Genomic DNA, 27,326 nt, shown 5'->3' with positions numbered 1-27,326 from the left:
AAACGCTGGTCATCTGTCATGTTTGCCAACATCATTGATCTTGCTACAGTGGCTGCACGCTGTGTCTGGTCAATCAAATTTGAAGATGATTCTCTTGCAAAGAAAGATGCACGGAGTGCATTCATCCAAAGCATCAGTAAAAGCCTGATGTTGCCACACATGAAGTGCCGTCTCATGCATACAAACATGCACCTGGGCACTCTTGATCTGATGAAACGTTCAATCAAGAGGATTGAGCTTGAGTCAGAAGAGCACAAAATGCCAAGAGCAAAAACGGTCAGGCAAGACAAGTCTGAGACAGTAAGATCAGGTGAAGCTGCCAGCACATTGCACAAGAGACAAGCCAGTTCTGATCCTGGAACATCAAGTGAAGCTGCCCCCACACAGTGCAAGAAAGCACGCTGCTTTTTCTGCTCATGGAAGGCTGATTGAAAAGTGAGACAGAGGTACCAGAAATGCAGTCAGCATGTTTGTCCCGACCACATGCAAATTCTTTGCCCTTCCTGTGCGTGCTCAAAGTAAAAACGCTGAACTTGTCAGATCATGAGAATTCTAAAATGCATACATGTTCTTCAGCTATACCAAATGCAGTAAAGATATGGTATTTGGCTCTTACACAATGTCATGACCTGACATGATTCTTGCTTGTTGAGCTCTTTGTGTGTGTGTGTTTCTTACTACTGCTTGGTGTTCTTGATGTTTTGATCTTGCTTGTATTTTTATGTTTCTTTTTTCTTGCTGCTTGAAGCCTAATTGCCTTAGAAATATAGTCTGCATTTCAGGTAACATTCCTTAGTGTCACACATACAGACATGCAAAACATACACATACAGTTTACACACACACACACAAACACACACATACTAACACACAAATTCTGCTATGATGGAAGCATAAGCGCCACTGTCCGCCATTGTTGCAAGATGGAGCAGTATTTTGAGAACTTCGCCAAAATTGGATTAAAATAACCCTCTTTATAGACATGGGTCCACCTGGACCCACACCGTCTTCGGAGGGATGAACACAAAATTTCCTTCTATGACGGCCATGGGTCCACATGGACCCACACCGTCTGTGGAAGGGTAGACATGATTTTCCCTCTTTGAGGGACACGGGTCCACATGGACCCACACCGTCTTCCGTGTTTTGTCAATAGCACCGTCTGGCGAAGGTTAATGTCCTGTCACACATATCGGTGATTGAAGACATTTTGTTAAAGTATTTATGAACACATTTGAGTATTATCGGTTAGAAGGGGTAGGAGATGTGAATGAACGGAGGGTTGGGGGAAACTCGGCAAATGAGGGTGAAATGAGGGTAAAATTTTTAAAAAATTTCTAAATACAATTACAGGAAATTACTTAAAGGACTTCGTAAAAGAGAAGTCATTAAACTGACAAGCGAAACAACTGTGTTTATTAGGCTTGGCATCATCAAGCTACAGTCAAAAATTATATGCTTAATTGTCAGGTTACTAAAGCATATGCACTTGACATTAGAACAATACTTGGTCCATTATGAATTTGATAATAGTCTAAAAGCTAAACTCAAAATTGGTCTGTGAATCAGACCAAAGTCATTCCACCCAACAAGGAGCAGCAGACCAGGAAAACACAGAGAGGGTGCAAGGTGTGATACGCCAAACACAAAGCACAAGGAGCATCACGTCAAGAGGTGAAGAAAGCAAAAAAAAGCCAACACAATCATGTGCAAACAGTGTAAAGCGCCCCTCTGTGCTGTTCCATGCTTTGAGGTGTTCCACACGGTCAAGGACTGCAGCAAATAATAATCTACCTGCATCAGAAATGTGTAAATAGGATTTTTTCTTCTTTTTTTCAAGCAATGGATTTGTATGGTTTTGCGTTTTCTGTTTTTCCAGTGTTTTTCCAGTGTGTTTTTTTTAACAGTTTTGTTGTGCAACATTTGACTTCAAACTGATTCAGGAGAATCAGGGAACCTTACTGTGTGAGAAAATCATCTTATGCTTCTTTGTGGATTAGCTGATGGATATGACATGCCTGGTGAGTACAGTATATCTATTTTTCAAATTTTTTGTTTTTCAGTATTTAGTGACATAATTTAAAAAATAAAAAAAAACATTTAGCAGCATTTAATGAGAACACTGTTTTAAAATGTTAAAAGAAGACCTAGCAAAACTTTCTAGTGTTATATAATTTGTATGTCTGTGTGAAAGTGTGTAGAATTTTTCAAATATGACCATATTTGCCTGTCACAGCAAAACTATATGAACTATTTAACTACGTCTCCATAGAGTTAAGAATGTGTGTAGACTACAGGCGCCTAAATGCAAAGAAAGTTAGGGACTCTTTTCCTCTCCCATGCATAGAGGAGACCCTTGATTCACTGAAAGGAGCAAAGTTTTTCTCAACACTGGACTTGGCTTCAGGGTACAATCAGATCACCGTGCATGAGAAAGACAAACACAAGACAGCGTTCATAACACCATTTGGACTGTTTCAGTATGAACATTTGCTTTTCAGGTTGTCAGGGGCCCCTGCCACATTCCAGCAGTTCATGCAGCGCCTCTTTATTGAGAAACTGTTTGAGATCTTATCATATCTCGATGACTTGCTTGTTTTCAGTCAGACGTTTGAGGAGCACCTGCAACACCTGGATTTTGTCTTCACCACAATCAAGAAGCATGGACTGAAACTAAAGCCATCCAGGTGCCAGCTATTCAGAGACAAGGTCCCATATCTTGAACATGTTATCTCAGCAGACGGTGTAGCTACAGATCTGGAGAAGGTCAAAGCAATGGAGAATTGGCCTTGACCAGTCACAGTAAAGCAGCTAAAGACTTTTCTTGGCTTAGCGGGATACTATAAACACTACATCAAGAAGTTTGCTCATATTGCATCTCCACTGTATGATGCAATGCAAGAGAAGGATCAGGAAGCAAACTTGGGGAAGAAAATTACATCAAGGAAACTAAAATGGACAGAAGAATGTGACAATGTGTTCAACACTCTGAAGCAGCGACTGACATCAGCCCCTGTACTGACTGACTTCAGGTTGCAAGTAATGAAGACTTGGGTGCTGTCCTGTCACAGGAAGTGGAGGGAAAAGTTTGAGTGGTTGCTTATGCCAGTCGACGTTTGGAGGCAACCGAGCAAAATATGCAGTTATTCCAGGGTGACTGAAACTACCAGTACATGTTTAGATTTAATTATAACCCAAAGTCCACAAATCATTCAATCTGTCCCCCATCTGTAGTGACCACAGTGTTCCTTGTGTTTCTATAAAAACTTCATTTACAGGAAAAACTTCATTTAAGAGGACTATCTATAACTACAAGAACTTAGATGTGGAAAAATTACGATATTTACTCTTAGGGATTAATTGGGATATTGTATTATCCAAGGAAACTGTAGATGAAAGTGCAGAACTGTTTAGTGAAATTTTACTTGAAACAGCTAAATCATGCATGCCTTTCAAGCAGGTTAAAATCTGCCCTGGTAATACACTATGGACGACCGATGAAATTCTTATTCTCAATTGAACAACTTAAAGACCTCCACAAGAAAGCAAAAAGAAGCAAGGAGACTGGCAAACCTTCCGTCAGTTTAGGAATTTTGTAGTATCAAAACAGGAAACAGGAAAATCGAATACTTAGAAGAATTGAATAAAAAGGTTTCTGATACTTCACAATTTGGTAACAAAAATTGGTGGCACTTAGTTAAATCGTTTATGAGTATGACGGGTGTCGATTCAGATGAAATACCGCCGTTATTATTTAACAATAAGATGTCCTACACAAATAAAGAAAAAGCTAACATATTTAATGGATATTTTGTTAAACATTCTACGACAGAATTAAGCAATAGTACTCTTCCAGTCATCCCTCAGTTAAAAACTGAAATATCTGAATTAGTTTAACAGTCCTAGAAGTGACTGAGGTGTTACAAACATTAAACAAAAACAAAGCAGCTGGGCCAGATATTATACATAACAAATTACTCACTGCATCTGCCCAGATTATATCTGAACCACTAACCAGATTACTCAATAAATGTTTAGATCAAGGCAGGTTTCCATTGCTGTGGAAAATCGCACATGTGACTCCTTTACATAAAAAGGGTGAAAGGGAGTTGCGCTCAAATTACTGTCCCATCTCATTATTAAGATGTGTAGGTGAAGTGCTAGAAAAATGCATCCATAGACACATATACCACTATCTCACAATAAATAGTATCATTACACATGCACAATCTGGATTTATTCCTGGTGATTCAACTGTTAACCAATTAATAGATATTTATGATGATTTATGTAGTGCATATGACCAAGGTATCCCGACCCAAGTAGTATATTTTGATCTTTCAAAGGCTTTTGATCAGGTGTGGCACACGGGTCTTTTATTAAAGTTAAATGCCATTGGTATACGTGGCAAATTACTAGCCTTCTTTCAAGACTATCTGTCACATCGATTCCAGACTGTAGCGTTAAGGGGTGAAAAATCAGATTTACAGTTAGTACCTGCAGGTGTTCCACAGGGATCTGTACTGGGCCCTCTGCTTTTCTTAGTATATATAAATGACATAATTACAGATATTGAATCCGTTATAAAACTTTTTGCTGATGACACTAGTTTATATTTAGCGTTTTCAGACCCACACATTAGAGCAGAAATAATTAACTCTGATTTGGAGAGAATTGTGGAGTGGGCAAATAGATGGAAAGTAAAATTCAATGAAGGAAAAACAGACCTGCTTAATATACTCCGTGTTAATCAACAAGCCTTACCCTTGGTATTCATTGAGAACATCCTTCAAAATGTCAGTACGCATAAACAACAGGGGGTTAGGGAGTGCACGGGAGGGGTAGTACCTCTAGAGGGGGGGCTTGTCACGCTCTTCCGGGAGTGGTTGTCCTCTGTTGGTCCCCACCAGCACCCAGCTCTCACTTATGGGTCCCAGAAGCTGCTAGCATGTGGCAGCGCCCAACACCTGGGCAACGGCTTTGACAAGATGGCTAAACTAGAGGGTAGCCGACAGGTCTCAAACCCTCGGTGAGTTAGGGCTTGCCCGTTGATGAAGATGTTTGGTTCAACGTAAGGCTTTCCTGGAACTGGCTGGTGCATCACCTCAGTCTTCTTTGTGCTGATTGTGAGGCCAAAGTTGTCACAGGCAGCAGAGAACTTGTTGACGCTGTGTTGCATGTCAGCTTCGGAGGCAGCGTTGAGAGCGCAGTCATCAGCAAACAGGAAGTCGTTGACGATGTCTGTCCTCATCTTGGTTTTTGCTTGAAGCCTCCTGAGGTTAAAGAGTGAGCCATCTGTGAGGTACCCGATACCAATGCCTACGTCAGCGTCTCTGAAGGCATCTGTCAGTATGGCTGAAAACATGAGACTGAACAGGGTGGGGGCAAGAACACACCCTTGCTTGACTCCACTGGAGACAGGGAATGGTTCTGAAGTCTCTCCATTGTCTTGGACTCGGGCCAGCATCCCATCGTGTAGTTGCCGTATGATGGTGATGAACTTTCTGGGACATCCGTACTTCGCCATGATTCTCCAAAGGCCATCTCTGCTAACCGTATCGAAGGCCTTGGTCAGATCGACATAGGTGGAGTAAAGGTCGGCGTTCTGTTCCTGACACTTCTCCTGGAGCTGCCTGGCAGCAAACACCATGTCGATAGTCCCGCGTTCTTTCCGGAAGCCACACTGGCTCTCTGGTAGGAGACCTTACTCAAGGTGCGCTATGAGACGGTTGAGTAGCACTCTGGCCAGAGTCTTGCCTGCAACGGACAGCAGGGATATTCCACGATGGTTGTCACAGGCCTGACGATTTCCTTTGCGCTTGTACAGGTGTATGATGGAAGTGTCTTTGAAGTCCTGTGGAACTGCCTCATGCTGCCAGATGAGCTATTCCAGATGAGCTGGAATAGCTGATGAAGCTTCTCAGCCAGCGCCATACCACCTTCTTTGTAGACCTCAGCTGGAATGGAGTCTGAGCCAGGGGCTTTGCCATTGGATAACAGACGGATAGCTTTCTGGGTCTCTTCCAAAGTTGGAATGGCATCCAACGACTCACTGACTGGCACCTGGGAGAGTCAGTCGATGGCTTCATCATTGATGGTGGAAGGGCGGTTCAGTACGCTGTCAAAGTGTTCAGCCCATCTCTCAAGGATCCCGTCCTTGTCAGTGATTAGGGTAGAACCATCAGCACTGAGGAGTGGAGCAGATCCGGAGGTGGTGGGACCATAGACTTCTTTCAGGCTGTTATAGAAGTTCTTCATATCATTCCTGTCTGCAAAGCCCTGGATCTCATCAGCTTTGTTGCTCAACCAGGAATCCTGCATCTGCCGCAGCTTCAGCTGGATGGTGCTGCGTGTGCTCTTCAGTATGTCTTTCTTTGACTGTGACTTGGGATCTTCAATGTGGGCTCTGTAGGCTTGGCGTTTGTCTTCCAGCAGCTGCTTGATCTCAGTGCAGTTCTCATCAAACTAGTCTTTGTGCTTCCTGACAGAAGGCCCCAGGCACTCCATGGCAGTGTTGTACACCGTCTCATGCAGTGCACCCCATGCTGCCTCCACATTCTGTTTGTCCAGCACGGTGGACTCAAGGCGTTCCTCCAGGGTGTCAGCAAAGCTCTGCTTGATGTTGCCTAGCTCCAGCTTGTTGACATTCAGGCGTTTGGGTGCTTTCATGCCCTGAGGCCGTCTCTTGGGCTGGATGTGGAGGTTGAGTTTGGAGACGATAAGGCGGTTGTCTGTCCAGCACTCGGCACCGAACATGGCCCTCGTGACTCGTACGTCCTGCCTGTCCCTCTTCCTGACGATGACAAAGTCGATGAGATGCCAATCCCAGAGCGAGGATGCATCCATGACGTCCTGTTATGGGTAGGGAGGCAGAAGACAGTGTTTGTGATAAGAAGGTCGTGCTCGGCACACTTCTGGAGAAGTAGTTGACCATTGCTGTTACAGTTGCCAACGCCATGCTTCCCAATCACGCCTTCCCAGGAGGTGCTGTCACAGTCAACTCTCACGTTAAAGTCACCAAGAATGATGAGCTTGTCTGCGTTGGGAACAGTGGTGATGACAGCGTTCAGGTCCTCGTAGAACTTGTCCTTGATCTCATCCGGGTTGGTCATGGTGGGTGCACAGGCGCTGACAATGGTGGTAAACTTCTTCCCGTTGCTTAAAGGGAGTTTCATCGTCATCAGGCAATCGTTCACTCCTTTCAGGGGGCCAGCCAGCTTGCCAACAAGGGTTGTCTTCACTGCAAAGCCAACTCCAGCCTCACATCTCTCTTCAGGTCCACGACCACTCCAAAAGAAGGTGTAGGGGGGTGTGTCCATCGAGATCGATGATGACCATCGTTGTCATCCAGCTGGGGGATGGGGGGAGGGTGGTGGTGGGGTGGGGGGAGGATGCTCATGAATCTATCTGTGAATGCGCAGATGGCTGAATAGTCCAATCTGCACACGAAATGTTCGCTGACAGTTGGGGCAGACAAAGACAGGCATACCATTGTCAGGGAGCTTGTTTGCCCGTGACTTTCTGGCCTGCCTCCTCTGAACAGCTGCAGCAGTCCTGTTGGCCTCGCACAACTTGGCGCCTTTGTGCACAGCAGCGCGCCATTTGTCACAGTCAACTGCAGATTCCTCCCAGGAGTCAGGGTTGATATCAAACGCTTTCAGAGAGACTTTCAGAGTATCTCTGAAGCGCTTCTTCTGACCTCCGTGTGATCTCTTCCCTTGTTGCAGCTCGCCATAGAAGAGCCTTTTGGGCAGCCGATGGTCTGGCATGCGTGCCACGTGTCCAGCCCAGCGAAGCTGGGACTGCATCAGGATGGTGAAGATGCTGGGAAGGGTGGCTTTTGCGAGCACCTCTGTGTCTGGGGTCCTGTCTTGCCACTTGATGTTCAGTAGCTTCCTGAGGCATGTTGTGTGGAAGTGGTTCAGCTTCTTGGCATGTCGTTGAAACACTGTCCAAGTTTCACAGGCGTACAGTAGTGTGGGGAGAACTACTGCTCTGTAGACCTTTAGCTTGGTCTCAAGACTAATGCCTCTTCTGTTCCAGACATTTGCATTGAGTCTACCAAAAGTTGCGCTTGCTCTTGCAATCCTGACGTTCACTTCATCATCGATTGTCACATTTTGTGACAGTGTGCTGCCAAGGTATGTGAACCGCTCCACCGCACTGAGTCTCTGACCGTTGACTGTGATGTTGGGCTCAACGTAGGGTTTCCCTGGGGCTGGCTGATGGAGAACTTTAGTTTTCCTCGTGCTGATGGTAAGGCCGAAGTTCCTACTGGCAGTGGCAAACTTGTCGACGCTGAGTTGCATGTCAGCTTCAGATCCAGCGTTGAGGGCACAATCATCAGCAAACAAAAAGTCTCTGATGATGTCTGTCATGACCTTCGTTTTTGCTTGAAGCCTTCTGAGGTTAAACAGCTTACCATCTGTTCGATACTTAGGCCGATTCCAACATCGCCATCTCTGAAGGCATCAGTAAGCATTGCAGAGAACATGAGGCTGAACAGCGTTGGAGCCAGGACGCAGCCTTGCTTGACACCATTTGTGACAGCAAAAGGAGCAGATGTTTCGCCATTGTCCTGGACTCGAGCCTGCATGCCTTCATGGAATTGGCTGACCAAGGAAATAAATTTCCGAGGGCATCCGTACTTGGCCATGATTTTCTACAGTCCCTCTCTACTCACGGTGTCGAAGGCCTTAGTGAGGTCGACATAGGTGGAGAACAGATCAGCATTTTGCTCCTGACATTTCTCTTGCAGCTGCCTTGCAGCAAACACCATGTCGGTGGTTCCGCGCTCTTTCCAGAATCCACATTGGCTCTCAGGCAAATGACCTTGGTCAAGGTGTGCTGTGAGGCGGTTTAGTAGGATCCTGGCAAGTATCTTGCCTGCGATGGAGAGCAAGGAAATGCCCCGATGGTTATCACAGACTTGCCGGTTCCCCTTTCGCTTGTACAAGTGAATGATAGATGCATCTTTGAAATCCTGGGGGATCGTCTCTTCTTTCCACATGAGTGAGTACAGCTGATGGAGCTTCTCAGTCAGCACAGTGCCTCCATCCTTGTAGACCTCTGCTGGTATGGAGTCTGAGCCAGGTGCTTTGCCACTGGATGGCAGACGGATTGCTTTCTGGGTCTCAAGAGGTGTTGGCGGATCGTCCAGTGCTTCGTTGATGGGGACTTGTGGGAGACGGTCTATGGCTTCATCATTTATGAAGGAATGGCGATTTAAGACACTGTTGAAGTGCTCAGCCCAGCGTTCGAGAATTTTCTCCTTCTCGGTGATCAAGGTATTCCCATCTGCACTGAGGAGGGGGGATGATCCTGAGGATGTGGGGCCGTAGTCTTCTCTTAAGGCATCATAGAACCTCTTCATATCGTGCCTGTCTGCATATCCCTGGATCTCATCAGCTTTGTCACTCAGCCACTTATCCTGCATCTGGCGTAACTTTTGCTGAACAGTCCTGCGGATGGCAATGTACGCATCCTTTTTTGATGTGGACTTTGGGTTGCTCAGGTAGGCTTGATGCAGACGGCGTTTCTCATCCAGAAGCTGCTTGATTTCATCACAGTTTTCATCAAACCAGTCTTTGTGCTTTCTGGTCATGGGTCCCTGGGTCTCTGAAGCTGTACTATAGATCAGCTCACGCAGGGTCCTCCAGTCAGACTCCACATTCTGGTTGTCCAGAGAGGCGGATTCCAGACGATCTTCCAGCAGCTCCACAAAGGACTGTTTGATGGTGATGTTTTTCAGCTTAACGATATTGAGCCGTTTTGGAGCCTTCTGGCCTTGGGGGCGTCTCTTGGGCTGGATTCGAATATTCAGCTTCGAGACTACAAGGCGATGGTCTGTCCAACACTCGGCGCCGCACATGGTCTTTGTTACACGTACATCTTGCCTATCCCTTTTCCTGACGATGACATAATTGATGAGATGCCAATGCTTTGAGCGAGGGTGCATCCATGACGTCCTGTTACGGGTAGGGAGGCAGAAAACTGTGTTGGTTATCAACAGTTCGTGCTCTGCACAGGTCTGAAGCAAAAGCAATCCATTTGGGTTGCAGTGGCCCACACCGTGCTTTCCAATCACTCCATCCCAGGAGATGTAGTCAGAGCCAACTCTAGCCTTGAAGTCCCCAAGAATGATGAGCTTATCTGCTTTAGGGATAGCAGCAATGACAGAGTGAAGGTCCTCGTAGAACTTCGCCTTCACTTCATCCGGGTTGGTCATGGTTGGGGCGTAGACACTGACAATGGTGAGGTGCTTCTGGCCAGATGCCAGTGGGAGTTTCATGGTCATAAGCCTATCGTTGACTCCCTTTGGGATTCCAGCTAGCTTGCTGACAAGTGCTGTTTTTACTGCAAAACCAACGCCAGCCTCACGTCGCTCTTCGCTTCCTCGTCCACTCCAGAAGAAGGTGTAACCAGATCCCTGTTCACAGAGCTCGCCTTCACCTGCAAGCCGAGTCTCACTCAAGGCTGCGATGTCAATGTTGTATCTGGCGAGTTCGGATGCAACTAGTGCCGTTCTCCTTTGGGGTCTGTCCGCGTTATCTCTGTCCAAGAGAGTCCTTATGTTCCAAGCACCAATGGTGAGAGGAACGATCCTTGTTTTTTTCTTTTCTTTCTTGTTTCAACCGCTGATGTAGGGTCCCCGTCAGCCGCGGTATGCTGACTAGGGTGGTGTGGAGCAGGCAATTTTTAGGGCACCTTTTCTAGCTCCTTCCTCATGCCAGGGAGGTGAGCAGTGCATTCCTAAAGAGGGCTCCTCAGACGCTCAGACGGCTGCCGAGCTCCATCACTGCTCCTGTCGACGAAGAACGACCCTATGGCCTGAGCCGCCTGCGTGCAGGTCTGCGGCTTTGACTTTCTGTGTACTCACACCTGTTGTTTCGTCGCTCGCCTGTCGCCACAGGACTTGGGGGTGATGAAATGATGAAGGATGAAAGGTCACAGAGTTCACCTTCTTTTGCCATTCTGGTCTCATTTAAGGCAGCGATGTCAATGTTATACCTGGCTAGTTCACTCGCAATGAGTGCTGTGCGTCTCTGTGGTCTGTCTGTGTCGCCTCTGTCCAAAAGCGTACGCACGTTCCATGTGGCAATGGTCAATGGGGTGCTCCTTGTTTTCTTCTTTCTTTCCTTTGTATGTCAACTGCTTGAGCAGGGTCCCCGTCAGCCGCGGTATGCTGACTAGGGTGGTGTGGAGCAGGCAATGTTTAGGGCACCTTTTCTAGCCCCTTCCTCATGCCATGGAGGTGAGCAGTGCTGTCCTGAAGAGGGCTGCTCAGTCGCTCAGGGGGCTGCCGATCTCCACCGCTGCTCCAGTCGGTGAAAAACGACCCTATGGCCTGAGCCGCCTGTGTGCAGGTCCACGGCTACGACTGCCAGTGTACCCACACCTGTCGCTTCGTCGCTCGCCTGTCGCCACAGGGCTTGGGGAAAATGATGGTATGGGATGAAGGATGACTGATGACTTGCGCAATGAATTTGTTTATAGTGAGGAGGAGTTGCGCACCGTCGACCTCACTCTCTTGTCCGAGGCCGTCTGTATCCAGTGGCAAGACAAGGTCAAGACGACTGGAGATGGAAACGGATGCAGTGGATGACCAGGACGTCCTATGTGCCTCATCCTGCCCTCAGCACTCCACAGTGCTCTGCTGTAACCACCTTCCTCTCCGTTGGACCATGAAGGTTTCTTCCGCAGAGTCCGCCGGATCCAGTTTTCACATGCTTGGGGTAGACAAGCCCTAACTCACCGAGGGTTTGAGACCCATCAGCTACCCTCACCTAGTTTAGCCAGCCTGTCAAAGCCGTTGCCCAGGGTTTGGGCGCTGCCGCATGCTAGCAGCTTCTAGGATCCATAAGTGAGAGCAGGGTACCGGAGGGGACCAACAAAGGACAAACCACTCCCAGAAGAGCATGACAAGCCCCCCCCCCTAGGGGTACTACCCCTCCCGTGCACCCCCTAACCCCCAGTAGGAGCAGTAAAAGGAACAAGTCATACAAAATTGCATGAAGAGTCAGGTTTTTCTTTAAAGGAACGTAGACAAAGACACAAACTCATAAAATATCACAAAATGGTGCACAGTAACTGTCCAAACTACTTGTCTGACCTCACACACCCTCTAGTTTCAGCTAATAATCCTTACCACAAATGAAGACCACTTGAGAGAGCTGTGCCACATTGTAAAACTAATTTATACTCTAATTCATTTATTCCATCTACAACCAAACTATGGAATAGTGTCCCTGATAACATAAAATGTAGTGATTCTTTAAACCTGTTAAAAAGATACCTTTCCTCTAGTGACACAGCCATCCCCCCACCCTATTACACTGATAACAGAGAAGAACAAATTCATCATTGTAGACTTCGCTTAAATATGAGTAATCTTAACCAAGATCTGTTTGATCATCATCTTCGACTGGATACAAACTGTTCTTGTGGATATCCTGCAGACAGTCGAACACTTTCTTTTACACTGCCCAAATTACAACAATTTAAGACAGAACACAATTGCTACTCTCCCTGTAAATAGTACAAACGTAAATACTTTATTATGAGGTGACCCAGTTATTAGTTCCCTTGAGAATGAACACATAATTCTTGACTGTGCAAGACTTTACTGGACAACAAAAAGATTCAAGACTTAAAAGATACACAATTAAATATTCTCTGCAGTTATAGTGAACATTTATTTTGATGAATGGCCCCGGTTTCACCCTGTAATATCTCTCTCTCTCTCCCTCCCACCATTATATAACTCCTTAGGTGATGTTCACTTTCCAGTGTATTATTGTTGTTACTATTATCATTAATATTATTAGTATTATTATTAATATTACTGTTGTTGTTGTCAGTGATTGTTGCGGCAATAGTAGTTTTGTTGTTGTTGTTGTTGTTGTTTTTCTTGTTTAGTTTTGTTTTGCACTTCAACTTTCTTTTCATTATCAAATAATGTGTGTATTTTCGCCATTGCGTTTGTGTATTGCTTGTTACATATGAACGAGCACGATATAAGCTCAGGCTTGTTGTTGCTCAAATTTTCTTATTTGAACGCTGTATTTCACCTTGTTTCTTGATATTAAAAAAATGTTTAAACCAATAGAAGATTACCTGCAATTATTTTGAGTATTTTTACCGAGCTGGGTTTCAGCATTATTTTTTTTACGGGGGTTTCTTTTTCTTTTTTTTTCTTTAATAATCTTTTTGAAGGAGAGGGTTCAAGTTTAGGTTCAACTTTACCTCATCTCATCATTGATCAAAAAAAGAAAGTCAATTACCTCTCAACGAGATCCCTTTTTCGGCCATCAAGTTTCGCCCCTTGTTTTCTGCACTTCATATGAAGCTTGCTGAGCATCATATCACCAAATTTCTTCATATTCATTCAAGACAAAATTGAACTCAACTTTGAGTCGAGATTGTTGTGCTGAACTTTCAATCTCGGAAGACCCATTTTCCACACGGTGAATAAAGGAAGACAATTCATATGTCTCTTATTCCAGGTTTGTACAACTTTCTCCACTGCAATGGTAATTCATTTACAGCTTAGTCTTTTGTGAAGGACCATGACTCTGAAACTGGGAAGCAAGACTGCACTGGCTCTTTTAGTCCTGCAGCCTTGGGGGCCAGCTGGCCTTTGGGGACCATCCCAGTGCCAACTGTCCTAAAGTCTTCTTGGCCAAGAGAGTGCAAGACACTATCCACTGTAATCAAATTCTATTTGCAACAGCAGTTACCTCCTCTGCTGTCCTGATGGTCTTAGTCAGACCCAACTGACTATCATAGGAAAATACAAATACAGCTGAAGAACTAAAAGCTTTCCCACTGTGTTTCTCTCTGTTGAATATGGGAACACAAAAAAACCAGAGGAACGGTGGCTGAGTGGTAATGTGCATAATTAGGAAGCAAGTGTTTACGGGTTCAAGTCTCACACCAGACTGTGATTTTTACTCCACCCTCCACTTGACCTTGAAAGGTCTGGGTGCTAGTCTTTCAGGTGAGACTATAAACCGGGCAGCATGCACTTAACACATATATCAGAACCCATGGCAACAAAGGGGTTGTGTCTGGTAAAACTGTGTAGAAAAATCAATTCTGAAAGTTAAATATATTCGCAAGCAGATAAAAATTTTAAAAAATTAAAAGAGGGACTGACTGGTTGGGGAATGCATGTCAATGTCATGAAATGCTCTCTCTGGGGAGTGCAGCCTTGAATTTTACACACAGAAATCTTGTTGTGAAATAGAATACAAAGGAGAAGGAATGAAATGTACAAGCAGATGACAATGTGTAAGAAAAAAACCCACAGCACCACCCAAAACATCATCCACAACAGAACATATCATAAATAAACAAACACAAAGAAGGGGAAAAAGGTAGTTCCAAACCGGTTCAATGTCAATGACACTCTGGTGCTCAGTGCGGTTGGGGTTCATGCCAAAGACACGGTTCCTAACATCCGGATCCCCATCCAGGAAGTGGGGCAGTGACAGAATCACTGGGGCTCCTGCAACCCACACCCACAATACTGTACCTTGATCCTGTTGAACAAGTGTTGATTTTAATATCAACAACAACAGCAACAGGTATTCATCCAACCCTAGAATAATTCCTGAAAAGAACCCAAACATTTCCAATCAAATTGGCACCTTGCCCAAATAATATTTTGCCAAGTCAGACACAGTTGTCAATGTCTATGACCAAGATGCATCCAAGTGTGAGAGAGTGAACAGTGTTCAGATACAAATGCGCATGCGTGAGAATCTGAGAGAGCGAGACTGTGCAAGAGGTGCGAGTCGAGCCAGGACACTGGAAGAGGATGGAATAAAAAGAGAAAGCAACTCAACTTTGTGGGAATGTTTGTTGTGAGAGCGACAACATGGAGAAACCCCACTCAGCCACGCTAGCACCACCTGCCAACATTACACTGGCGTCGTCGACAGGATAGAACAATACGCCAACATTAGAACTGGCGTCGTCAATAAATGAGGTGGGAAGTGAACTGTTTTGGCGCACTGCTGGTCCCTTTAAGTTTGCCGCCATTTTGAATTGGACAGAACTTGTTAATTCCAGAATTCTTTTTCGGACCACAATGTACTTGTTTTTCTTGGCTGGATATTAGATTAAAAGGAACATGAGAGTAGGCTAGTAATTTTTTGAAGAAATTCACTATTCGTTCATTGTATTTGAAGTAGGTTGGAAAAGACTGGTAGCAGACGACAAACACTGCTCACCACCACCATTAGGTTCCCCAGTTGCTCTGCAGTGTGCTCTGGCTTGTTTATGTTGGACACTTGCAGTTTTGTTTTGCATTGCACATTGAAAGCAGTAAGCACGCTGTGTTGGCGGTGCAAGTACAGAGTAGCGTTTGGAGAAAGTGAAAAGGCTCAGACAGAAGATTTCCTTGGCCGTGAAACTGCCGGAAGTCAGTGACAATTTTGTTAATGGGTTATGTTTTTAGAACAACAATTTTACTGAAGTGAAATTGCAACAGCTGTGCTGTCAGGAGCAACGTCGTGTAAAGTTCTAGAAGTTATGGTATACAGAAGACTATTATACAGTATTGGCATTCTGCTAGTTAACTGCTGACAGTCGTGACAATACTGCGACGATTCTGTGTAGTCCAGTGCTGGACTATTGGAGACTGAATTGGCACTGTTTTGTTGTAGCCATAATTAGCAAAGGTCTTTAGTGGAAGAAAAAAAAAAAGTATTGACAGTCACAGAGACTGATATTGTTTTGATGGACAACACTAGTAGTAGTCAAAAGTTAAGAATAGAAAAGTGGCAGCTACCAACAATACTACTAGCAATACTAAACTGAACCAAGTATGAAGTCAGTAAGTGGTCAAGTACACTGGAGTCAGATCGCTGAAGACATGAAATTACCCCATCCCCCACAGTTCCCCACCTGTGCCTCAAGCTCACTACTGGCAACACTGGTCAGTGTTCATTCAGCGTGGGCGTTGGCTCTGCTGGTGGCGGCGGATAGGTCCACACCATGCCACCCAACATAGACCATTCGCCATCAGAGCTGTGCTTCTGTCTGACAGGGGTGTCTTACTGTTTGGCTGAACTCACTCCAGTTTCCATCACATCGCTCAACATTGACTGTCAGTGGATGAGGCTGTCCCCTCCCTTTTCCCAAGTTAACCCCCCCTCAAACCCTAATCTAGGCAGAACAAACCCTTACCCCAATTACCCTATCTGTGCCGCAAGTCCACAGCTGACAGGCTGCCAAGATCTACACCTACTACAGCGGCGGAGAGGTCCACATCATGCCATCCAATGTAGTGGACCATTTGTCATCGTCACTGGAGCTGTGTTTCTGATGTCAGACACGGGTGTCTGACTGTTCGGCTGAATTCATTTCAGCTTCCGTCACATCACTCAACGTTGACTGTTAGTGGATGAGGCTTGTCCCCTCCCTTCTCCCAAGTTATCCCTCCCTCAATCCCTAATTTAAGTAGAACAAAACCCTTACCCCCAGCTGCCCATTCTGTGCCTCAAGTCCACAACTGACGGTCTGTTGTGGTCAGCACCTACATGAGCGGAGAGGTCCGCACCACGCCATCCGGCGTACTGGACCATTCATTGTCACCACCAGAGCTGTGTTTCTGAAGTCAGACAGGGTGTCTGACTGTTCGGGTGAACTCAGTTCAGGCAACATTTGTCACATTGCTCAACGTTGACTGTCAAGGGATGAGGCTGTCCCCCCATGGCTGACTGTGTTTTGCGGTCAGCGCCTACATCAGCGGAGAGTTCTGCACTGCGCCAACCGACGCAGCGGGCTACCTTCGGCAGTTTCACGGTGACAATGTTCCTGGTGTCAGAAGTGGGATCTGACTGGTCAGGGTAGTGCACACCATGGCAGGCTGCTGCCATCGGTTTGACATTGTGGACAATTACTGGATGAGGCAGTCAGTCTCCCCTTCCTTTCCCCAAGAAAAAGACAGACTGAAAGAGTGAATGAGAGTGTGATGTGGGGAAGAGTGACATTTTCAAATAATTAAAAAGAAAGAGGTTTACCAAGACTTTTTAAAGAAATAAAGCAATAATAGCTAATTATTGAGGAAATGTGTACATTGGTACTGGGTCAATGTTTTTCTCTTGCAGATGCCAGCTGGGCTTAGTGATGACAAATTATACACATTGACTTATCACAGTGAAAAGATGATGTATGAGATTGTTGGTGGACAGTGTTCTGCTGTGTATGTGTAGGATACATGACTGCAGTTGTTGCCACCAAACTGTGTTAGTTAAAATGGACAGTTGACAGACTGAAGTTGTCATGAAAACATTAACTGTGGCTACAGATTCGGAGAAGGTCAAAGCAATGGAGAACTGGCCTAGACCAGTCACAGTCAAGCAGCTAGAGACTTTTCTTGGCTTAGTGGGATACTATAAACACTACATCAAGAAGTTTGCTCATCTTGCATCTCCACTGTATGATGCAATGCAAGAGAAGGATCAGGAAGCGAACTTGGGGAAGAAAATTACATCAAGGAAACTAAAATGGACAGAAGAATGTGACAGTGTGTTCAACACTCTGAAGCAGCGACTGACATCAGCCCCTGTACTGACTTCAGGTTGCAAGTTATGAAGGCTTGGGTGCTGTCCTGTCACAGGAAGTGGAGGGAAAAGTACGAGTGGTTGCTTATGCCAGCTGATGTTTGAAGGCAACTGAGCAAAATATGCAGAATTATTCCAGCAGAAAACTTGAACATCCTGCCTTAGAGTGGGCAATCAACAAAAATTTCAGAGACTATTTAATGGGCTCTCGATTTCAGGTGTGGACAGATAACAACCCTCTAACATGCATTAACACAGCAAAGCTTGGAGCAGTAGAGCAGAGATGGATTGCAGACATGGCACCCTACAACTTCGAACTCCGGTTTAAACGTGGGAAAGAAAACAACAATGCTGACTCTCTGTCAAGAATGCCATGGCATAATATCCAGAATGCAGTGGATGAAGCTACAAGCACTACAACAATTCCAGTGGAAGTGAGGGAAGTGATTGCTGCTGAGGACATGATCTACATTCAAACGCAGTATATCTACATGTCAGGAGGGGGTCCTGTACAGGCATCAGAACTCCAACATATGCAAGATGGTGATACCACCATCTCCAGAGTCATGGAATATGTCAGTAGGGTCAGGAAGCCATCAAGAGCAGAGAGGCAAGAAGAATGCCCAGAGATACTGAAAATGCTGAAGCAATGGAAACGGTTGAGCACCAGAGAAGGCATTCTTCATCGCACAGTCAAGACACCAGGACAGCAGCAAAGGTTCCAGCTTGTCATTGCCCAAGAACAAAGGCAAAACGGTGCTGCAACAACTACATGACCACGTGGGACACCAAGGTGTTGACAGAATGACCCAGCTGGCACCAGAGCGTTACTTTTGGCTCAGAATGACAGCAGATATCCTTGCTTATTGCAAGAACTGCCCTCGTTTTATCACAGCCAAAGCCCAGTTTCCAGCTGAACAGACTCCCTTGAAGCCAATCATAGCTGCATGACCCCTCAAGATCATTGCTATTGACTTCACCATCTTGGAACCAGCATCAGATGGGAGAGAAAGTGTCCTTGTCATGACCGACATGTTTACAAAGTTTACAGTCGCTGTACCCACCAGAGATCAGACAGCAGGAACAACAGCAAGAGTATTGGTCAGAGAATGGTTCCAGAAGCTTGGGGTACCCCAGCGACTCTATTCTGATCAAGGTCGCAATTTTTAGTCTGAGGTCATTGCAGAACTGTGTAGAACTTACGGCATTGAAAAGTCCAGGACCACACCATACAGGCCTCAAGGAAATGCTCAGACTGAAAGGTTTAACAGATCTCTACATGATTTGCTCAGAACATTACCACAAGACAAGAAAAGAAGATGGACAGAGTATCTGCCAGAAGTTGTGTTTGCCTATGATGCTACTCCTCATGCCACCACAGGGTTTTCCTCATACTTCCTCATGTTCAGAAGACAGCCTCGTCTCCCACTTGAGTCCATGTATGCCACAGAGATACTTCCACTTTGTACAGATTAGGTTTTACAGCATCGTCGAAGTCTTGACCAGGCCTACAGGCATGTCAGAAGAAGAATTCAAGAACAAGCAGACAAGAGAAAGGCTCGATTTGACCAGCACGTCAGAGATGTTCCAATACAAGTTAGCCAGAAAGTACTGCTCAGGAACAGACCCAAAGGAAGAAATAAAATACAAGACAAATGGAAAGAAGAGGAGTTTAAGGTCACACAAGTACGAGACAATGTATGCAATGTTGTGAGCACAGAAACAAGAGAGAAGAAGAGAGTACACAGAAATGAGCTGAAGGTGGTTCCAGAAGAGTATCACAAACCAGTAACAAGGAGTAGACACATGGACTAGACAGAAACGCCCAGTACCAGCGAAGCATCTGACCATGAGGAATATGAACCTTGGGTGGGTGTCATACTAAGACCATCACAGCAAGAACCAGTCCCAACAGTGGATCCAACAACACAGCAAAGAGAAGCAGGAGCAATACCTACAAGGCCTACACGGGAATCGAGACACAATAACAGGAAAACAGCAGGACAACACAATAATCCCCATCACTTGCCTAGATCAGTCATCAGGCAGGTGGTTGCTAGTCCTGGTGAAGAGAATCAGGACAGAGAAGAAAGAAAAGAAAGAAGTCAGCATTTTGTGTTGAACATGATGGGCAGAATGAAAGATTTTATCGACAGTTTGAAGGACTTACAAGGGGACTGTACCCCCCACCCCCCCACTGTTAATTAGTACTTTTGGATGATAAAATGCCAGTAATTACTCTTTGACTTGCATAAGTTGTGGTCAGCACCTACATCAACGAATGGTACACTATGTTGGATGGAGTGGTGTGGACCTCTCCGCTCATGTAGGTGCTGACCACAACAGACCGTCAGTCGTGGACTTGAGGCACAGAATAGGCAACTGGGGGTAAGGGTTTTGTTTTACTTAAATTAGGGATAACTTGGGAGAAGGGAGGGGACAAGCCTCATCCACTAACAGTCAACGTTGAGCGATGTGACGGAAGCTGAAATGAATTCAGCCGAACAGTCAGACACCCGTGTCTGACGTCAGAAGCACAGCTCCAGTCACAATGACAAATGGTCCACTACATTGGATGGCATGATGTGGACCTCTCCGCCGCTGTAGTAGGTGTAGATCTTGGCAGCCTGTCAGCTGTGGACTTGAGGCACAGACAGGGTAATTGGGGAAAGGGTTTGTTCCACCTAGATTAGTGTTAGGGTAATTGTGGTAAGGGTTTGTTCCGCCTAGATTAGTGTTCAGATACAAATGCGCATGCGCGAGAATCTGAGAGAGCAAGACTGTGCGAGTCGAGCCAGGACACTGGAAGAGGATGGAATAAAAAGAGAAAGCAACTCAACTTTGTGGGAATGTTTGTTGTGAGAAACCCCACTCAACCACGCTAGCACCACTTGCCAACATTACACTGGCGTCGCCGACAGGATAGAACAATACGCCAACATTAGAATTGGCGTCGTCAATAAATGAGGTGGGAAGTGAACGGTTTTGGTGCACTGCCGGTTGCTTTAAGTTTGCCACCATTTTGAACTGGATAGAACTTTTTAATTCCAGAATTCGTTTTGCTTGCTTTGGGTTTTTGGCAATGCATGTGTGGTAGTGTTTTGGTTTTTTGTTATCATTAAACGTCAGGACACTGTTTCAAACATGGGGAGGTTGTATGTGAGAGAGTGAACAGTGTTCAGATACAAATGTGCATGCGCGAGAATCTGAGAGAGCAAGGCTGTGCAAGAGGCGCGAGTCGAGCCAGGACACTGGAAGAGGATGGAATAAAGAGAGAAAGCAACTCAACTTTGTGGGAATGTTTGTTGTGAGAGCGACGACATGGGGAACCTCCACTCAGCCATGCTAGCACCACTTGCCAACATTACACATGTATCTGCTTTTAAGGGCTAAAGCATTGCTGAAGTGATTTCAGATCAAGACTCACTTGTGACACGCGCTGTATCCAGTAAAGGAATCATGAAAAGAAAAAAAAGTTTTAAAAATCGTTAAAATTGGTCCTGTATTAAATATCACTAAGCTTTCAAAAAAACAAAAAAACAAAAACAAAAACAAAAAAACAAATCAACCCAAGCCTGCTGGCGGGATCGAACCACAAAAGTTCTGTTCAGCATCAAGTAGTGTAATCCCCAACACCATTTAAATCATGTTTTCTTAATATATCTCAATTATTTAAGAAATTCTTTTAGTTCGGCCTTAACCTCTTGACTGCATTGTTGACGTACGGCGTACGTCATGAAATGTCGCTCACCCATGCTGTATTGACGCGCTACGTACGTCATGATATGATGTTCTCAGTTTATGGCTTCGCACTGCAGAAAACACAGTCTGCTAACCATTAAATTAGCTCCCCTGAGAGCTCTTTCTCTCCCGAGTACCAAAAGCTAAGAATATTCAGCTCACTATCATATTTATGGCGAAAGTTTTGCAAGTTTGTACGAAGGTCAAGTTGTGTGTGCAAAGTCATGGCTGCATGCAGACAAACCCCAACACCTGAACAAGTACTGGAAGAAATATTTCAAGATGCAAATAGTAGAGATAAAGATTTTGCACTGAATCAGACAGAACTGTGTGAAGATGATGCTGGTGACCATGATTTTGACATGGAGGGGGGTGGAAGTGGTTCGAAACTAAAGAAGAAGCTAAGCTGATTCATGATGCTGGTGGGTGTTCACAAGGTTTGTCAGTTTATCATGTTTCTCTTTGTTGTAACAATGAATATATCTGCATTGTGTGTGTTTTGAATGTGTTAGACATCGTAAGTAGTTTTGTCAGTCACTGATCAGTGTGTGTGTGAGAGACAAGTCACTGTGTACTGTGTGTGACTGACACTGAGTGAGGAGGTGTGGCTCGTCAGCATGTGTGTTGGTTTCCCTTTCCGTATTCGTTCCCGAGTGTGTGTGTGTGTGTGTGTGTGTGTGTGTGTGTGTGTGTGTGTTGTTGTTGTTGTTGTTGTTGTTGTTGTTGTTGTTGTTGTTGTTGTTGTTGTGTGTGTGTGTGTGTGTGTGAGGTGGGGGAGGGGGAGGAGGAGATGTTTACAAAACTGAAATCAGAGAATGATATACAGAATTGTATGCCTAAATTACTTTGTAAATGCAACACTTGTAGAAATGTGTGTGTGTGTGTGTGTGTGTGTGTGTGTGTGTGTGTGTGTGTGTGTGTGTGTTGTCATTTTGTTTTCTATGAGAAAGAGATATTGAATGGGGTGTGGCATACCATGAGCCATTTTCAGTGTGTGTGTGTGACAGACAGCAGGATCCCGAAGATGCTTTTGTATGGCCAGCTGAAGGAAGGCGACCGTGAACTTGGAAGACCCTGCAAGCGCTTCAAGGACACCTTGAATACAAACCTCAAAGCCTGTGACATGGACATCGCTTCCTGGGAAACTGATGCCCTTGACCACTCTCGCTGGAGGATGCTGTGCTCTAGTGGCATAAAGACATTTGAAAACAAGAGAATGCTGGCCATTAAGGAGGAGCGTGAGCAAAGGAAGCAGGGCTCAACTTCTGGAGATGTTTTCCCTTGCAACACCTGTCGGAAGTGCTGCGCATCCAGAATCGGCCTCTTCTCCCATATGAGGACACACACTGACAGATAAGCCTGCCTGCCTACTCATCCGTTGGACCGAAGGGAGACTCCATCGTGTGTTGGGGGTGTCAGTAGGTGTGTGTGTGTGTATGTATTTCAGCTTCTGAAAACAATCAGAAATAAAATGGTACAATTTCATTTTATATATGTAAAAATAACCAAAAAACAACAACAACAAAAACTTAGTCTTTCATGCAATGTGTTTCATGTACGCAGCATGGCGATGATCATGATGTTCATCCTGGACCATCTGGAGTTGACAACTTGCCACAAACCTGCAGCTGAAGACCAGCAGCAGCAAGACCAAAGGGCAGCAAACAAGCCTCCAGCAATTCTGGAATACAACAAAAACATGGGTGCCATGAACCATCATGACCAACAGCTGCAGCCCTATGATGCCACACGGAAAACCCTGAAGTGGTACAAAAAACTGTGTGTGCATTTTCTACAAATTGCCATGCTGAATGCACACGTCCTCCACAAAAAAGCAGGCAACAGCAGTACATTCCTGGACTTCCAGAAGGATGTAATTAGTGCCATGATTTTTGGTGACCAACACCCAGACACTGCTGAAGATGACCACCCTGTTGGTCTTGTGTGGACGACAATTCATTGACGTCATCCCACCTACCCCACAGAAGGCCCGGCTACAAAGGAGGTGCAGAGTCTGCTGGAAGAAAGGACAAAGAAAGGATGTGAGGTTCTACTGCCCAGACTGCCCCAGCAAACCAGCACTGTGTCTTGAAGACTGTTTCCGCAAGTACCACACACAGCGTTTTTACTGGCGATAGATGCTGGGTGAGTACAGCAATTAATTCAGATGTAAAAATAGAGAAGCCCTTTCCAATATGATATGACTTTGCAATTTTCAAAGCAGGAACTGAATATCCAGAACCAGCAAACTGATTTTCTAGAACAGAACTGTCTGTATATATCTTTAAGTGGTGGGGGTATGTTTCAGACAAGTGTGATTTGACTCGAGAAGCTAGTATACTGGGATTTTCATTTTTCTTAATGTCACAATATTGAACGTCAAAAGTTGCTCCAGTTAATTCCCATAATGGAACTGATGAAGTGTTCATAATCAGAGCAACATTTTGTGGATCAACATTTCACTGATTAATAGTATCTGACACGTATGTAGAAATAGTTTCTAGATTTCTGTTCTGTTTCGCTAGTTTCAAAAACAGTTTGTCAGACCATATATTAACACTTTTGCTGCCAGGAAAATAGGATTTAAGTGAAATCTATTTGCCAGGATTTTTTCACAAAAAATGGGTATAAATTTTCAAAAAATCCTGTGCTCTTTGTTATTGGAGAAAGACCCCAAAAAGTATATATTTTCTGAAAGGTAAATGAATAAAGAATACAAAACACATAATGTTTTCCCATTTTATATATTTTTAGTGACATGCTGTTGTTTTGAAATCAGTGTTTTGTTTTTTGTCACATTTTCAACTTGTTCACTGCAAACATTAGTCAGGTAATTTGCACTAAAATATCCTATTTTCTGGACAAATGGATATCTGCACACACAAAATCATACTAGAACAATTACAATAACAAAAAAAATTAAAAGAGACAGATACACAATGCATTGTGACTTCTCCAAGCGATAATATCGATGTGAGGCCATGCCCCCTCAGTCTCCACCCCCCTCCTCTTCATCCCTCTTACATATGATCACTTTAACCAGTTCTCATCAGACGTTGGCTGAGTGCCAAGAAAATAGCTCACACTGTGTCCTGCTAATAATTCGGTTAGTTTGAGTCGTCTGCTGCGGTTGTGCAACCAGCATCACTCACTGATAGTCGTATCTTGACCACTCTCTTGATTGCTCCCTTTATTTTCTATCAAATCGTCCAATAAATGTTCATCACTGTCTCTCCTTCGAATTTACGCTTCAGTTCTTTCTGAACATCAGCTAAAGAAAGCAATCTTGGTTGATTTAGTATGCCACAATCGCATGTCTTGAGCACGGCATCAGTCTGACATTTTGTTGAGCAAGCGAGAAAAGGAGCTGGGCAAAACACTGCGACAGTGACCCAACCAAAATGTTCAAATAAAGGACTGCCTCATGACGTAGATGGGGTTTCTAGCCATGAATAGAATCTAGAAAGATTCCCCAAGCCAAAGCGACCAGCATTTTCATCAACGAACTGAATACAAACCAGGGAAAAGTCTGAATATTTCTCGTCATTGTGGCAGCGAAGCGTACATGCTTGCAATGACGAGTTATCTCATCATATAGGCAGCCTAGTGGTTAATCTGAGTTTTGACAGAAATTTCTGTAGAGTAGCTTGCAATTGTTCACTCGAGTATCATATACACGGAGTTGTCACAAATTGTACTTTGTGATGTGAAATTTGGTGTGTATATCTATTTATTCATTCATCTGTTACTTTTTTCTCTTTTTTTTTACGTCTAATAGAAATTTAGCAAGTGAGAATGTAAGTATTGTTAATGTATTTAAAATGCAGCTGTGGTGATTACAGTAGTGAAAAAGTTTTTGGCTTAATGTAATATTTGCCCTATGTCAACCAGTGCAATTTGGTTGTCCACGCTGATGTGACTTTCCAAATTATGTGGCACAAGCCTTCAAATAAGCATTCAGTTAAGCAGGGCATTCAGAGGAGTGTCTCTCTCTCTCTTTGGGTTGTTTTTTTTTGTTTGTTTTTTTGTTGTTGTTTTTTTTGTGTGTGTATTTATTGTTGTTTTCTGTCGTTAGATACCCTCACCCCCACCTCCTCATTGATGATTTGGGTTATGAAGCGGAGGAAAAAAGATCACACACACACACACACACACACACACACACACACACACACAGTGGAGAGGGAGAGTGAGGGGAGAGAAAGGAGGAAAAAAAAAAAAGAAAACCGCGATAGAGGGGTTGTGGACATGTCTCCTCTTCCATCACCAGTACCTTTCCTACATTAAAACTTGGATGCTGGTGTTTGGTGGATATGCATGCTTTTTTTTTTTGCTTTTTTTTTTCCTTCTTGGCTTTATATGTGTGTGTGTGCATCACATAAGATCCAGTCTTTTTTCTTTTTTTTGTACTCGATGGTGAACAATTGACGGGAAAAAAATCCTAAACCTTCGTGCAGGAATATGAGTATACTAGTAAACTTTTTAAAAATATTTTTCTGTACTTTTCGGATTCCACGGAATCAAAAACAATGTCACTCTCAGCCCGGTTTTGGCTCTGTGCAGTCAGCTAGGTTATGGGCGACAGTGATGGTGTGTAAATGTTGATGCTATGCCCCTTTGTATTACTCTTGCTTTACATTGTGTTCTTGGTTTTTTTTGTTGTTTTTGCGCCCATCGCTCGCTTGTGCTAGTCAATCAAATTGTCATTTTTTAAAATATTTTTGTACTATGGTGTCATTTTCTTTTGTCAGTAATTGTTACTTGTCTGTATGTAATTTACTTTTCTATCTCGGTCTCTACTTCTCACGAATGGATGAATATTTTTTGTTTCCTTTTGCTCAGTTAATTGATTTTAGTATACACATTCTCTATTTCTATGTTTGTTTAACAGAAGAATATGTTATGGATAGAAATCACAGTGATTCTCTGGAAGAAAGGGGGTGCGATGTATACAGACCAAAAATACCACTTGTCAATGCATAACCTTAAGATATCATCTCTAAACTGTCAGGGGTTGGGAAATTTTCAGAAAAGGAAAGACGTCTTACAGTATTTAAGACAAAAGCAATATTCAGTATACTTTTTACAAGACACACATTTTACTAAGAAGATGGACAGACAGATCAGGGCAGAATGGGGTTATGAATGTGTTTTTTCGTCGAATAATTCTAGATCACGAGGGGTAGCTATTCTGTTAAATAATAACTTTGAGTTTCAAATACAAAAAACGATTATAGACATTCAGGGTAATTACATATTTCTGCTTTTAAAAATATCTAACATGGAAATTCTTTTGGTCAATGTGTATGGACCTAACAGAGATGACCCTATATTTTTGGAAGAGATTCGGACAAAAATTGAAGAACAAGCTATTCAGAATGTAATAATAGGAGGCGATTGGAACTTAGTTATTAATCCTAGCTTAGACTATTACAACTATAAACACGTAAACAATATGGCAGCACAAGAAACAGTAATAAAGATGATGGATGACTTACAGTTAGTAGATATATGGAGAGAATTAAATAATGAGGTTTTAAGATACACCTGGAGAAGACCAACCCCTTTACAACAAAGCCGTCTTGATTTCTTTTTATTGTCTGACAATTTGATCACCAACGTTAAGGATGCAGATATCACTTATGGTTACAGAAGTAACCATTCTTTAATTACAGTTGATCTACAATTTAACACAGAACCCAGAAGAAAAACATTTTGGAAATTTAATTCATCTTTACTTAGGGACAACGAATATGTAGAGTTAGTGAAAGAAATAATAGAAAAAGTAAAGGACCAATATGCAGTGTTACCGTATGCAAGAGAAAACTTAGGTAAGATACCTAACAATGAAATTCAGTTAACCATAAGCGATCAACTCTATGTGGATGTATTATTAATGGAAATAAAAACTAAAACAATATCTTTTGGTATAAGAAAGAAAAGACAGCTTATAGAAAAGGAGGAAACACTAGAAAAAGAAATACAGCGAATCGATAAAGAAATAGATACACA

The 27,326-nt window shown here is 44.0% G+C and overlaps 1 protein-coding gene across 3 annotated transcripts in view; it reads right to left on the bottom strand.

Moving 5' to 3' along the window:
* The window catches only part of LOC143283910 (lysosome membrane protein 2-like), a 179,327-nt gene that overhangs the window by 83,722 nt on the left and 68,279 nt on the right, over positions 1-27,326 (bottom strand). For all 3 annotated transcript variants that reach the window (XM_076590324.1, XM_076590326.1, XM_076590325.1), the window contains exon 9: positions 14,391-14,509. In XM_076590324.1, coding sequence (XP_076446439.1) covers positions 14,391-14,509 — 119 coding nt within the window. The remainder of the gene's footprint in view (positions 1-14,390; positions 14,510-27,326) is intronic.

This window comes from Babylonia areolata, chromosome 7, assembly GCF_041734735.1.
Source record: "Babylonia areolata isolate BAREFJ2019XMU chromosome 7, ASM4173473v1, whole genome shotgun sequence".
NCBI classification, from domain to species: domain Eukaryota; kingdom Metazoa; phylum Mollusca; class Gastropoda; order Neogastropoda; family Buccinidae; genus Babylonia; species Babylonia areolata.
This window is presented reverse-complemented; position numbering and strand designations above follow the sequence as displayed.